Below are 12,736 nucleotides of genomic sequence, written 5' to 3'. Positions count from 1 at the left end.
GCACATTCGATAAAATTATCCATGCTTTACATGATGTTATGATGTGGAATACTGATAGCAAAATTACAAAATTACAAAACCATGACAATGACCTATACTAAACAGAGATGACTCACTGCCACTGAAAGAAGCCCTGTTCCCTCAATTCCCCATCGGTCCAATACCATTTCATAACAAAGAATCAGTTTTTAATGTACAAAAATCATGATTAAGGTTCATGTTTCCACATATTTACTGTTCTTTAAAACTTTATAACTTTTGCATCACATTTTTTTGTATGCTTGAAAAGATAGTAATCAATTAGGCCTTTCTTATTTCTTACTCAAGAATTCTAACTTAATTAAATACACTGAGATTTGTTTTGTCATTGCTAATTTTTTATTTTTTTTTTCCCCTTTCTATCTTTCCTTCCTATGGATCTTCACAGAGAAATGCAAGACTGAAGCCCCTAGTTCTGCAATACATATATGAATGAACTACTACTGAGGTAGGGGGCCATGGCACTTAACCAGCTGTGGATCAAGATATAAAATGAGAAAATAAACATGTACAAAAAGTTGTTACTATTGTTCCTCTCTGCTACCATCCCATTAAGGAGAATACTTATGCAGTGGGATTAAGATTTTTTATTATTATTTATTTATTTGTTTGTTTGTTTTTAATGCAGTAATTCCACATTGGTAAGGTAAGCTGGCTAAAAGTTGGATCGTGTTTGCTTGGATTGCACAAAATGCACACTGGTTCCGAGAACTGTTCTATATGGAATAAAGATAGTTACTTTTAAGGACTGATGTCATCCTCTGATGTCACTAAGAGTTGTCACAGACTTCCGTGAATCTGGGCCAAAGTTTGCAAAGCTGCAATTTTATTCAACATGCAAAAATGGGTGCTTCTTGAGTAAATTGTAAGATGAGTAGGCAGAAATGGTTTAGGTTATAAAAAAGACCTGAGAACCTAATACTGAGCTTTATATAACAAGTATTTTTGACAGGTTGCCTGATAAAATTGTAATTGTATTGCTTAGTAGTGGCACAGTCAGTTATATGCTTGCTTCAGACTATACATCAAACCCATTTTATGAGAATAATTCTTCTCAGGTCATGAATGTGTAACAGGCATGTAGATACAGTGGCAAGTCAATGAGCTTGATGTCAGAAGCGCAACACTGAAAAGCCACAAGCATGAAAGAGGTTAACAGTGAGCTTTTATTCTGCCAAAAATCTTTAAAATGTTATGACAATTACAATGGCAGAACTACTATTGTTTACTTGCCAGCACACTCAAGAATTTAACTGAATAATTAAAAGAGTCTATCCAATTATCCTAATTAGAAAAGATAAAAAGGGCTCTGAATATTGCACTGTCAGCAACAGTGAAAATGCTCTCATTAGTGGAAGGGGGAAAAAAAAAAAAAGCAAAACCTTTTTCTTTCACCTAACAAACAATCAGAATACCTTTTTAGACAATATCACTCAAGATTAGAGGGCAATCACTTTTCTTTTTCGTTTCTTTTTTCTTTTTTTCTAACAAAGTTAACAAATATAAAAAATCTAGTCATAAACAGCCTTCAAAGTACAATTAGAAACCAGCAGGACAATCTATACTTGTATAGGTAGATGGGGCAAGAAACTAGACACTTGTATTACTGCCATGATATAGACCACAAATGGCCACTGTGAGGAGGATCAGTGTGTACAGTACATGTCATTAGCCGATTCCATCAGGTTGCAGTCCAAACCAAATGCTGCTCTCTTCAGGATTCAAGACCTGTCTACTTGACACTCCTTGCACAAGATACACCATCATCCTTTCTGAAAAGAGGCGGTTACTATGGCAATACTAATTAAGTGCATATCATGCTGCACTAATATAGTGCAAAAAATTGCCTTACATGTAGCAAAAAGATGCAGGCAACAGTTTGAGTTAGAGAAAGTAGAAACGTATTGTAACATTTACAGTGGGTATTCTTTTTCCAGACAGCAACCGCTAGAAAATGTTGAATCTGAGAATGCCTCCTTTCTGGGTGTGTTTATGAGGCCTTTATATTTTGGAGTGGTAACAGGGTAGAATTTTGCAAGTGAGTCATTGCCCTCTGAAATGCAGTTTAACACAAGTTGTCATCAACTGCCAAACTGCTGAACTTGCTCATGGGTTAATCTCAGTTAAAAGTTAATGTAATAAGCACTAAATTGCTCTTTAACAAGTATATAATCTGATACAGTAATACATATTCTTCAACTGAGTATATGCGCTTTGCTTGAATATAAAGAGTCATACAAACTCTTGGTACAAACTCTTCATGCGTACTGATTATACTTGGTTAATGTTGCAGGGGCTTTCCACTGTTAATACATCATCAGTTACAGTATTCTGGAGACAGAAGTGGTGCTTATAGCTTGTAAGACTGACGAAAGACCACAAGTATTTCCAATTGTAGCATCATCTATTAAATCGATTCTGCCAGATTTCTCAGTGTTGATGGTCTAAAGTAAAGCAGTAACACCTCGAATATCCATAGGCATTATGAAATCCATCCATCTTTATCTACAGTGCAGTTACAAAAAAGAAAGTCAAAACACTTAAGTCCACTCCATATAAAATCCCTGTGGCTTTGGATACCTTCTGATTTCAATCCAATAATTAAGACTCCATTTGTCACCATGAGAAGTTACATTTTACATATCTGCATCTCCATCATAAGCCAAGGTTAAAGGTTTCAGCCGGTTGTTCTGCCTTCTCTGGGGCTTCTTTGGCTTTTTGCTGAAACAATAAGATAATTTGTAAATAGAACAAGAAACTGATAACAGCAATGACGGATTTCATTCTTAAATTAATGATGACTGTGTTGTATTAAAATAATACATTTGGTTATCATTTGTAAAAGCTACACACTCAAAACCTTCATGTGGTTCATTAATTATCACTTTATCAACCCAAAGCAACACCTAATTCAAAGTTCAGTTGTCCAGAAACAGGATGTTATGGTACTGATGTGACTTTAAATTTTGTTATGGTACTGATGTGATGAAATTTTTAGCACATAATCATACAAGATCAGTCATTTTTCAGAAAAGCCCACAGGCTACAGTGTAATATTTGGTTGTGTATTAATAGAGCAATCAATTGGGTTCTTCTAAATTATGTGACTCAAATCTTCTCTTGACATATTGAAGGTTGCTAACCATAAACATTTTCTATCCATCCTTGATTTAAATTTTAAATTTAAATTTTAATCCAGCAGTATTTCCAATCCATTTGCAATAGCTTTAAAAAATGTTTAAGCTGAGTAAAAATATAAGTTTACGTATTTTGTCTTTAATTATAATATCAGAGCCTTATTTCTTGCCTTCTTTTAGACTATATTATAAGCATTCATTTAAATCAGGCCCCTGCATTCTGTTGTCCAATGAACTTTCATCAGATATGTCAATCAGGTAGTCCAAACCAAAATCTTTGTTCCCAGAACAGCTTTTACAGGGGCTTGCAGTGTCCACCGTCTGAAGAATTTGCAGTGAAGTTAAAAGCTAATGGAGATTCTTTCATTCAGAAAATATTTTCTTTCTTACCTAGACATAAGTGAGATTTTGGAGAAAGTTTACTAAAACATAAACAAATCCAGAAGCCACCCAAATGTTAACTTATGCAATACAGCCATGAGCTTGATGTCTAAGACCATACTTCCCTCGTTTTCTACTTTCATAGTCATGGGGATCAGAAATTCCAAGCAGGACCCAATTTACTTCAGGGAGAACATTCTCAAAAATTACTTGCTTTTGCAAAAATCTCTTTTTTCATATAGTAATATATATATATATATATATATTGTGTACGAAAACACATGAGAAAACTTTAAGCCTTATCTTAGTTGTATTTCTCTATATCCCACCAAGTACCAAATCAGACTTGACTAGGTTTCCTATTTTATACTTCTTTTTGGGTTTCGTGATACAGCTGCAATGAAATTACCATGGACAGAGTACAGTCATTCTCAACAGAGATAAACTGAGTGAAAATAAACTATCCACTAAGATATGCCATCTTTTCAAGAAGTTCTCTTGATCTCAAGACAGTCTATCAGTTTATCTATCATCTGGGCTACAACCAGAGCCCATGAACCTCAGCTTGAACAAAAGTACATAGAAATTTAAACATTACAGTTTACAGAAGTCCCTGCAGCTCCTAAAGCTGCAAATATAAATACTTATGTTATTACAGTCTGCAAGGAACTGCTTGTTGGTAAATAATTAAAGAACTCACCAGGCTAGATAGATCATAGAAACAATAAAGATGAGTAAAACAAATGCACCAGCAGCTACACCATAAACCCAGGTCTTCAGCCTCCCATCTAAAAGGAATGAATGTTAGTCAGTAGTGTTTCAGTTAGTCTTGCTAAATTATTAGTTCTGATACGGTACAGAAATACTTTTAAGATGCAAAATAAATGCCTTCACAAGCAGTTAAAGCTTAATAAGAGTAAATACTCTTAAACAACGGAGTGATAGCTTCTCTGTGCTATTCTGTTCTGCATTTCAGCTAAAGTTCAGATAATCTGAATGATGCTGAGGCACGGGACAAAAACAGAATGGCAGCATCTTAGAGCAGCAAGGTACTCAGTCCCTGAGTCCACTGCTAAGTGGACTATCCTCTTCAGCAGGATAGAAAGGCAGCATCACTTTCCCTTCTACCTCTGGGAAATCAGTCTTTTATTTTCATTCTTGTTGCTATTTCATTTTCCATTTTAAAATATATTTAACATGTTTTACAACATTAGTACCTTGTACACATTCTTAATTTTTTCTATCGCAAAAAATTAATACACTTTAATTTAATCTAATATCACAATATCATATACACATTTTGTTGTTAGAAAAACCACTTCTCACAGAATAAGCCAAAAAAAAAAACAAAAACAAAAACAAAAAACCCACAAGAAAAACAAAAACAAAAACAAAAACTAAAACAAAAACAACTCATGCTCAGAAATAGAGCAACGGTCTGTTGATAATAAGACCTGTGCTTATGTACAGCCTGTGCAATTTATAATTTGGACACGATATCCCTACAGGCTGATGTATACACTCCACTCTCCTTTTTGTATCAATTCTGGATGGCCTTGCTTACCCCAGCAAAACCAAGGAAAGAATGGCGTGACTTTTGGGGGTTTTGCTCTGAACCCTAAATGACTGTGTTGCAACACAAGCTAAGTGTATGCTGTTAGATTTGCTACTTTTTATGACTCACTTTACACATTTCTAAACTGCTTGTTGAAAACATTCTTTTACAAGGGGCTTATTGTCTTGTCAAAGAAAACTCAATTAAAAAACTGAATTATTTCATTTATGAGGGGCAAAATTCTTCTTCCATGAAGCCTTGCATATATTTTCAATATAATGATAAGCAAACATAGCTAATAAGTTTTTGAACAAGTACATATTGCTTTATGATGCTTTTGCAGAGGCATAAGGCATAACCAATGCAGCTGATGATTTTCCAGCTTCTGATAAGACAAAAAAACATGCTGAATTGTTGTAATTCGGAGTAACCATCGCTAGTGGTATGCAGTTAATTTTAAGCTTTCTGCAAAGCCTTATACTCATGAACAACTTGAATAAGACTAATGTAAAAACATTTTTCTTCACTACATTAATGTACATAATGACATTATAACTGATAGTAACCAATAAAAGGAAAATAATTTATCAGTTATAGGTAAATTGAACATATCCAAAAATATGATTGTAAGAATGAGAAGAATTCAGATTTCAGTATTCATATACAGATAATTTTCTTCCCTTTGTTTATTTCCACTGGTAAACGTAACAGTTTTGGGGTTGTTCTGGGTTTGCTTGTTTTAAAGTAATATTATGTCCTTGGAGAAATGACAGATATCATCTTGTGTATGGATTTATGTATTTTGGTCAGAATAGAGAACTGTGTTAACGAGGTCATTTATTTTATGAAAACACAGGCATCACATCTCATACAGGCACTCTGAATTCCCTTGGACAGCTTATTTCTTGTGTATGAGGGAATGGATGTCTCAAACTCATCCAAGATACATCAGCAAAGACAGCTGTGAGGATAAAAACTTTCATTTCTGGAACCGTAGTATAGTTTGTTGAAGATTACTGAAGAATTATTTTATACCTAGGCTTGGAAACTGTATGGTAAGGAATACTTATAGGAGAGTAAATAAAACCTTTCTAGAAGTTAGCTAGTCATGGAATAAAAACAATCAATCATAAATCAAGTCCTAGTTCAATTAAGGATCATTGTTTTTATCTAAAACTGATATAAAACTGAGATATACTGCCTTGTTAAGTCAAATCAGGAATTACTGGAGCATTTGTGAGGTTTCAGGAAATCTCTCAACTATTTCTTGTTCCTGAAGATATGTCTGAACTCACACGAGCATCCATGTTCTCTACAGTTCAACACAACTACCTGATACTTGTTTATTGACAGTACTCTGACTGCTACAACACACCTTATGGCATTTTAATGTGGAATTAGAGTGAATTAAAAATAGCATATTTGTTAAGAACTTTTTTTTTTTTTTTTTTTGAAGAGGACCAGGAAATCTTAATTTCTTTTTTAAAATTCTTTTTATTGTGGATAAAAGTAATAACTAAATGGAGTAATGACCAATTTTTGGAGGTATCAAGTATAGTATCAAAGTACAAATATACTACTAGGACTAATCGGATATAACTAAAGTATTTAAAACCCAAACCTGCTTTAAACTGTTTATTGTAAGTAGTGCTGTTCTCAGTTTGCAGTATTCTGGTGTTTATGCAAGCAAAGCTATAGCTTTCAATCTTCAGATTTAAAACTTTCTTGGAAGCTTTAGAAATAAACACTAAGACACATGTAAACATATCTAGCTCTATGTGATTGAAAAGACAAGAAAATAATTAATTGTTCTCTGTATAATTAACATTTTGGACAAGAATAAAATCTCTTTCTCTGAAAGCATTTTGTCACTGAAACTTTTATTTATGTCAGTGATAGTATCAGAAAATATTTACTGAAATCTGTTTACATGATGGACCTTATCAAATATTTTTAATGGTATAACTCTGAACATTTTTCTTACCACTCAAGTGCTTGTCCAGCTCTAAAGAACATGGTAAATATGAGCATTTCCTACAGTGATTTAGAGCATGTCTGTTCTAAATATTATGTTTAGCTCTTCTCTAACATGGATTAGTTTAGATATGGAATAAAAAAATGCTCTATCTATACTGTTTGTTTCTCTATGATTCATGCCATGGCTGAAAGCTTCAAGAAATATTTATCTTCTACAGATCTCTGTGCCACCTCTTCATACCTTTTTCAGTGGCATTATCAATTATGGTGGCATAATTTAATATCTTAGCTTGCACTTTCGCTGCTAATGCCCATCTGAAGTCGTGTTTTGAATAGATTCTGTGAATTTTAACAAGTATCAGGAACTAAAAGAAATCTTTTGGAATGCAAAATGTCATTAGATATGTTGATTGACTAGCATAAAATGGCAGCAGTTTAACTATTATCTCTTTTTCTGTTTTCAGACAGGTCTTTGTCTTCTTAAATGAGCACTTAAGGATTTTTCTTCTTTTCCTTGTCATCACAAATACATGAATGCCAGGCCCTGCAGAAGTAGTTAGCACTATAAACTGCTCATTGCATGACTTCACCTGGCCCAAAAGGCTGTAGAAACCAGGTCCTTCCTCGTCCTGACTGGTTAGTAGAGGGCTGGGTAGGGTTCACAGCTCGACTGGTTTTCACATCTCCCTTTTTGTCCTCCATAGTGGGAATCACCACCACTGGGATGAGAGTGCACTGTTCAAGTGTGCCATCGGAGGACATTACTTCAGTATATCCATCTTCACAACTGCATGTTCTAGTCTGTAGGGAACAAGTGTTTTACACTGTGTAGCAGAAAAACAAGTTTTCTGTAGGCTATAAAGCACAACAAGAAGGATGACTAGAAGAGAAGATTGTTTTGATGAGTGCTAGCCTGGAGAGTACCTCTTCATATATTTTTATGAAGTATCATAGCAAATGAATAAAGATTATTCAACATTTAATTGAGAGGTTAATTAGAAAACAGTCTAAGGTTGATTATATCAAAGTAATGATCAAAAATATCTGAAAATACATTTTTTGTCACAATCTTTGAAATGCAGAGAGATGTAAGGGAAAGCCCTCATGGGGATGTTTAATGCTCTGATGCATTAGCACATACCTCACTGCAGTATGCGTGGGGTTGGCTGCATGGTGGGTTACATGACCTGTCAACATCTGGTTGGCGCATCACTAAGCAGCCTCCTGTAGGACAGAAAATCATATTTTGACATGGTAATACCTCTCCTCTGATGAAAATACTGATGCCATTGTTTCCTACAGTATGCCACGGATTACCATTTTATTATTAAACTGAATTCAAGGCTCCTACTCTTAATCCTTGGGGAAGGATAATTTGTCTTAAGTATTTTTCACTGGTAGAATAAGGATATAGCATGGAGATTTCGAGTCATTCACATTTTAGAGAACTAATATTTGGGAAGTGATCTTCTTTTCACTCTTTGTGAAATAACTAAGTGTAAATATTTTGTTGTGCTTGAAGAAACCGATTTAAGTTTCCTAAGGCCCTCCTATTAACTATCATATTAAAACTGTGGCCACAAAGAAAATAAGGGCATATTTTTGATCTATCATTTTGCTGACAAAATGAAAACAAGTATGTCAGTTTATGAATTTATGTTTTATGAAGTTGTTCATTAGTTAATTTTACTCACGCTATAGTTTTGCCTCTTATGAAGCCACAATCAACTCTTGTCTAAGAGAACTTTTTCAGAAGTGAAGAACATATACTGAATGCTTTGATAGAAAGTAGTTGTCAGTATATCTTTCCTTTCTATACTGCCGTAGTTCTCATTCCTACATCTTTACTTAAAGTGCAGTTATTGTTATGGACCAATATATACAATCAGGCTTTCACTATCATTTCAGCCAGGTTGAGTTCAAAATATATTTAGAATCAGTTTGACTGTATCTATCTGAGTTTCCCTTCATCTTTCAGAAAGATAAGCAGTACATACTTTAACATTTATATTGCAACAGGACATCTTATCTTGCATCTCCCAAATTAACTATATTTTTATACTGGTGTGATATGATGATGAAATCCTGATAGCTGACATTGGTCACAATCATAGCAGATGCAGTTAGATGTGGTTATATAGATCAAATTGTTAACAGGATGGCTGATGAGGAACAAAATAAACCCTGCTGGTTGCCATCAGTTTTTCTCACCCCAGAAAGGAAAATTGTGCAGCCTAGCATATAAATCACATGCCTGTGAGAATCTATGTAATAAAGTATCAGTCATCCAAGCAAGCTGAAGAAGGAAATAGTAGCTTCATCGCCCGTAGGAAAGAACACCTTCAAGTAAAAAACAACCATTCAGCATGATAATATTGTACAAGTAAATAAATAAAGGCCTTAAAATAGGAACAGGACTCACGATAACAATATCTCAATTTAGACACACTATCTTAGAGTCAGATGTGCAACAAGAAGGCATAAAAAAAATAGTCATCATTATATTGGTCATCATTATATATATATATTATAATACAGTCATCATACATATAAGTTGATTCTTGATCAAATTAAGTAACTTCCACTCAAATCAATCATAAATGTGTATCTACCACTTTGAGCTTTTCAATACTACAGTTTATACAAACCATGCTAAAAAATGCTTTGTATTATTTATATATATATAATATATAATTATACAGTCTGCTTCATAATTGTATACTTCGTGCAGAGAAGTTCTCACAGAACTTCAAACGTTTTCTTTGAAATAAATCATGAATATATCAAAAACATAGTTTTGAACTGCATGGGAACAGTGTCTGAAATTTTCCATCTGTCTTCATTTCAAATCAGAAAAGTACCACAGCCTAAAAACACATGCAGAACAAATTCTTAAAAGAGATACAACATAACCTAGGTTAGTTTGCCATGGAAGTCCTGTCAGGATTTAGAAAGTTTCATGGATTCATTTTCTCCTATCTATCTATGCTAGGTTTTAGTTCCTGTTGTTAACACAATAATCTATTAAGATGCTCAAAGTGGAAATCTTCCCATCTTTCTCTTGCCTGCTTGTCTTGGAATGTTTTTCCTGAAATTGAATTGCCAAGGCAGGCACTGTATTCTGCTAAAGTTCCACCGCTTCAGGAGACAAATATGTGAGCTAGCACTTTTTAAAATAACTTTTATCTTATTTCATTACTCAGTCTTTTAGATTCCCATTCTTTTCAAGAAATATAGGATTTCTCCTTTGAGGTGAAAATATTCTCAAATATTTCATAAATATGACTAGGGAAATTTAATTAAATTAATAAGGTAAGTCTTTAGAGGCTAACTTACCTCCATAACCATCCATTCTCATCTCAGTTTGGATCTGTTAGCATCTGTCTTTCTGATAGATTATTATCTGCTTTGCAATTTCCATCTCTTCTAGATTGAGTAATGCTAATGCATATTTATCTGGTATTCTAAATGGGTTAGATATAGATCTATAGCTTTTCCTTAGTAAATAGGTGATTTCCATACTCTTGTTTCTCTGTTACAATATTCTTTAGGTAATCAAGAATAATTTTATTATTAATGTTGTTGTTATTATTTTCTACTTTTCATGCATGTCCATGTTTTATAAATGCCAGATTATAATTTATTTTAAAGCAATTTTGAAGAATAAGCAAATCTTAGAATCAGAAAAAAATTATTAGGCCCTGTTAAATAATGTAAAACTCCCAGAACTTTCATTTCAGAAGAATCAGTTCCACTTACATTTATTTATGCTTATATAAGAGATCATCATGAAAAATCTGCCAGCAACACAAAGTTGTACACTTAAATTTATCACATGGCTCTGTATTCAGGAGAACAAACTATTATTTATATGTGAATGACCATGATTTATGTATGTAGTTTGCTTTCTAATATCTCAGAGCCTTAATCTCCAATGTGAGAGATTTAAAGTTTTCTAGGATATTTAATAGATAATTTAATATATTTATATCAACAAAAATTGTGACTTAAAGATGCCCTGTTTCACCTGATGTGAAGATGATGCATTTTAGAAATTTTACAACACAAGATGACACTTATAAAAGAGACTTTGTACTACCAAAAGTTACTTCAACACCCTGTAAAAATGATACGAAGATGTAATTTCTAGTATCATTGCAGACAGTCCTTATGAATTCCATCATGAATCAGAACTTTCCCCCTTTGACCTGACAGGAGCTGGAATTAAGAGTGCGTTTATAATCACCTTGGCTGATATCAGAATATTTTAAAAAATAAATGCATCCCATAGATTGCAATAATTCCTAATTCTGATAAATAAAATCATGCAAATAAGATATGTATGAAGATTTTCTTGAATTCAGGCACCTCAGTCATGCACTCAAGACACAAGACATTTTGTACCTTAGTTTACGTCAAATGAAACTCCATCCAATCACTGTCTACTGAACTATCCTGCTATACATTTATGCCATTGATGTAAAGTAACACATTGATATTAACATATTTATTAAAATCTGTTATAATCTTCAGAATGCATATGATATATGCTTGTTATCATCAAGCATTGCATCTGTCTCTGTCTCTGTGTATACATCATACATTAATACATAAAAGTTCTCTTTGCCAAAGGGCTTGAAATGTGAAATTTAGAAATACATGGATGCCTGTACAAATACACAATGCACAGCATTCCAGGTAAAATATAGAAGATAATATTATTATTTACTTTTACTGTTGCATGCTATATAATTCTGGAACTGAGCTGACATCTTTAGTATGAAGAGACATGATGATTCAACTCATCAACATACTGATTCAAGCATCAGGAAGAAGTGTTTTCATTAGATTATTTTTTAAAAATATTCTCTTTTTGGGGGAAAAGAAATGTATTACCCACTTATTTTCCAGGCTTTTGTGTGTATGTAAAACAAATAGTTACCTGTGACATTTAAGCCATCTGACCTTTGGCACCACACAGTTCTAGAAGATCCCTTCCATGGGCTTGCCATCCACTTGTATTCATAGCAGTGGCCATCTATACAGAAAACATTCACGTTTTAAGAGATTCAACAACATGACTTCAGCCTACCTCTAGCTGCAAGTAGAAAGCATACATTAAGTTTAATGTCTCTGATGGTGTCCTTCTTTCAACCGGCAACTCAGAAAGGTGTACTGTACACATGGAAGTCTGCACTTACCATATGCATACAGAATAGAACAGATGTCTCGTGGACACTAAATAATAATGTTTATACATACTGTGTATGTGGAGTAAAATCAACATAGTTAATGGACAAAACAGACACTTCCAGCAACCTCATAATGGTTGTGGCCCATCTATTGTGAAAAGTCTTTTAGGAGTCAGCTTTCTTCCTTGGTAAAGCTATGCTTTAATTACTGTTCCAGTGTATGGTAAAGTGGGGTTGGCTGTTTTTGGCTTCACATCTCTACTCTGCTTTACAAATTTCATATAGTCTGGGATAAAATACAAAGTCTTTCTATACCTTAGTAGCCCAATAACATTTCTTTTTGATTCATCTCTGGTGTCTAAATTGACAGAAAATATTTTTTCTTAGATATTTTGCTCAGTACTAGCAGTAAGACAGACGTTTTAGTCATTGTCATGTGAAAAAAAAAATAATTC

General features: G+C 33.6%; 1 protein-coding gene across 1 annotated transcript in view; it reads right to left on the bottom strand.

Annotated features, from left to right (window-relative positions):
• Window positions 1-1,184: 1,184 nt before the first annotated feature.
• The window catches only part of THSD7A (thrombospondin type 1 domain containing 7A), a 257,860-nt gene continuing 246,308 nt past the window's right edge, over window positions 1,185-12,736 (bottom strand). The window contains exons 25-29 of the mRNA XM_015853615.3: window positions 12,032-12,127; window positions 8,231-8,313; window positions 7,680-7,890; window positions 4,258-4,345; window positions 1,185-2,760 (exon numbers count right to left, since the gene is read on the bottom strand). Of these exons, the coding sequence (XP_015709101.2) occupies window positions 2,676-2,760; window positions 4,258-4,345; window positions 7,680-7,890; window positions 8,231-8,313; window positions 12,032-12,127 (563 nt within the window). The 3' untranslated portion in view covers window positions 1,185-2,675. The remainder of the gene's footprint in view (window positions 2,761-4,257; window positions 4,346-7,679; window positions 7,891-8,230; window positions 8,314-12,031; window positions 12,128-12,736) is intronic.

This window comes from Coturnix japonica, chromosome 2 (assembly GCF_054131305.1).
Source record: "Coturnix japonica strain WE chromosome 2, WE-NBRP24, whole genome shotgun sequence".
In the NCBI taxonomy this organism is placed as follows: domain Eukaryota; kingdom Metazoa; phylum Chordata; class Aves; order Galliformes; family Phasianidae; genus Coturnix; species Coturnix japonica.
This window is presented reverse-complemented; position numbering and strand designations above follow the sequence as displayed.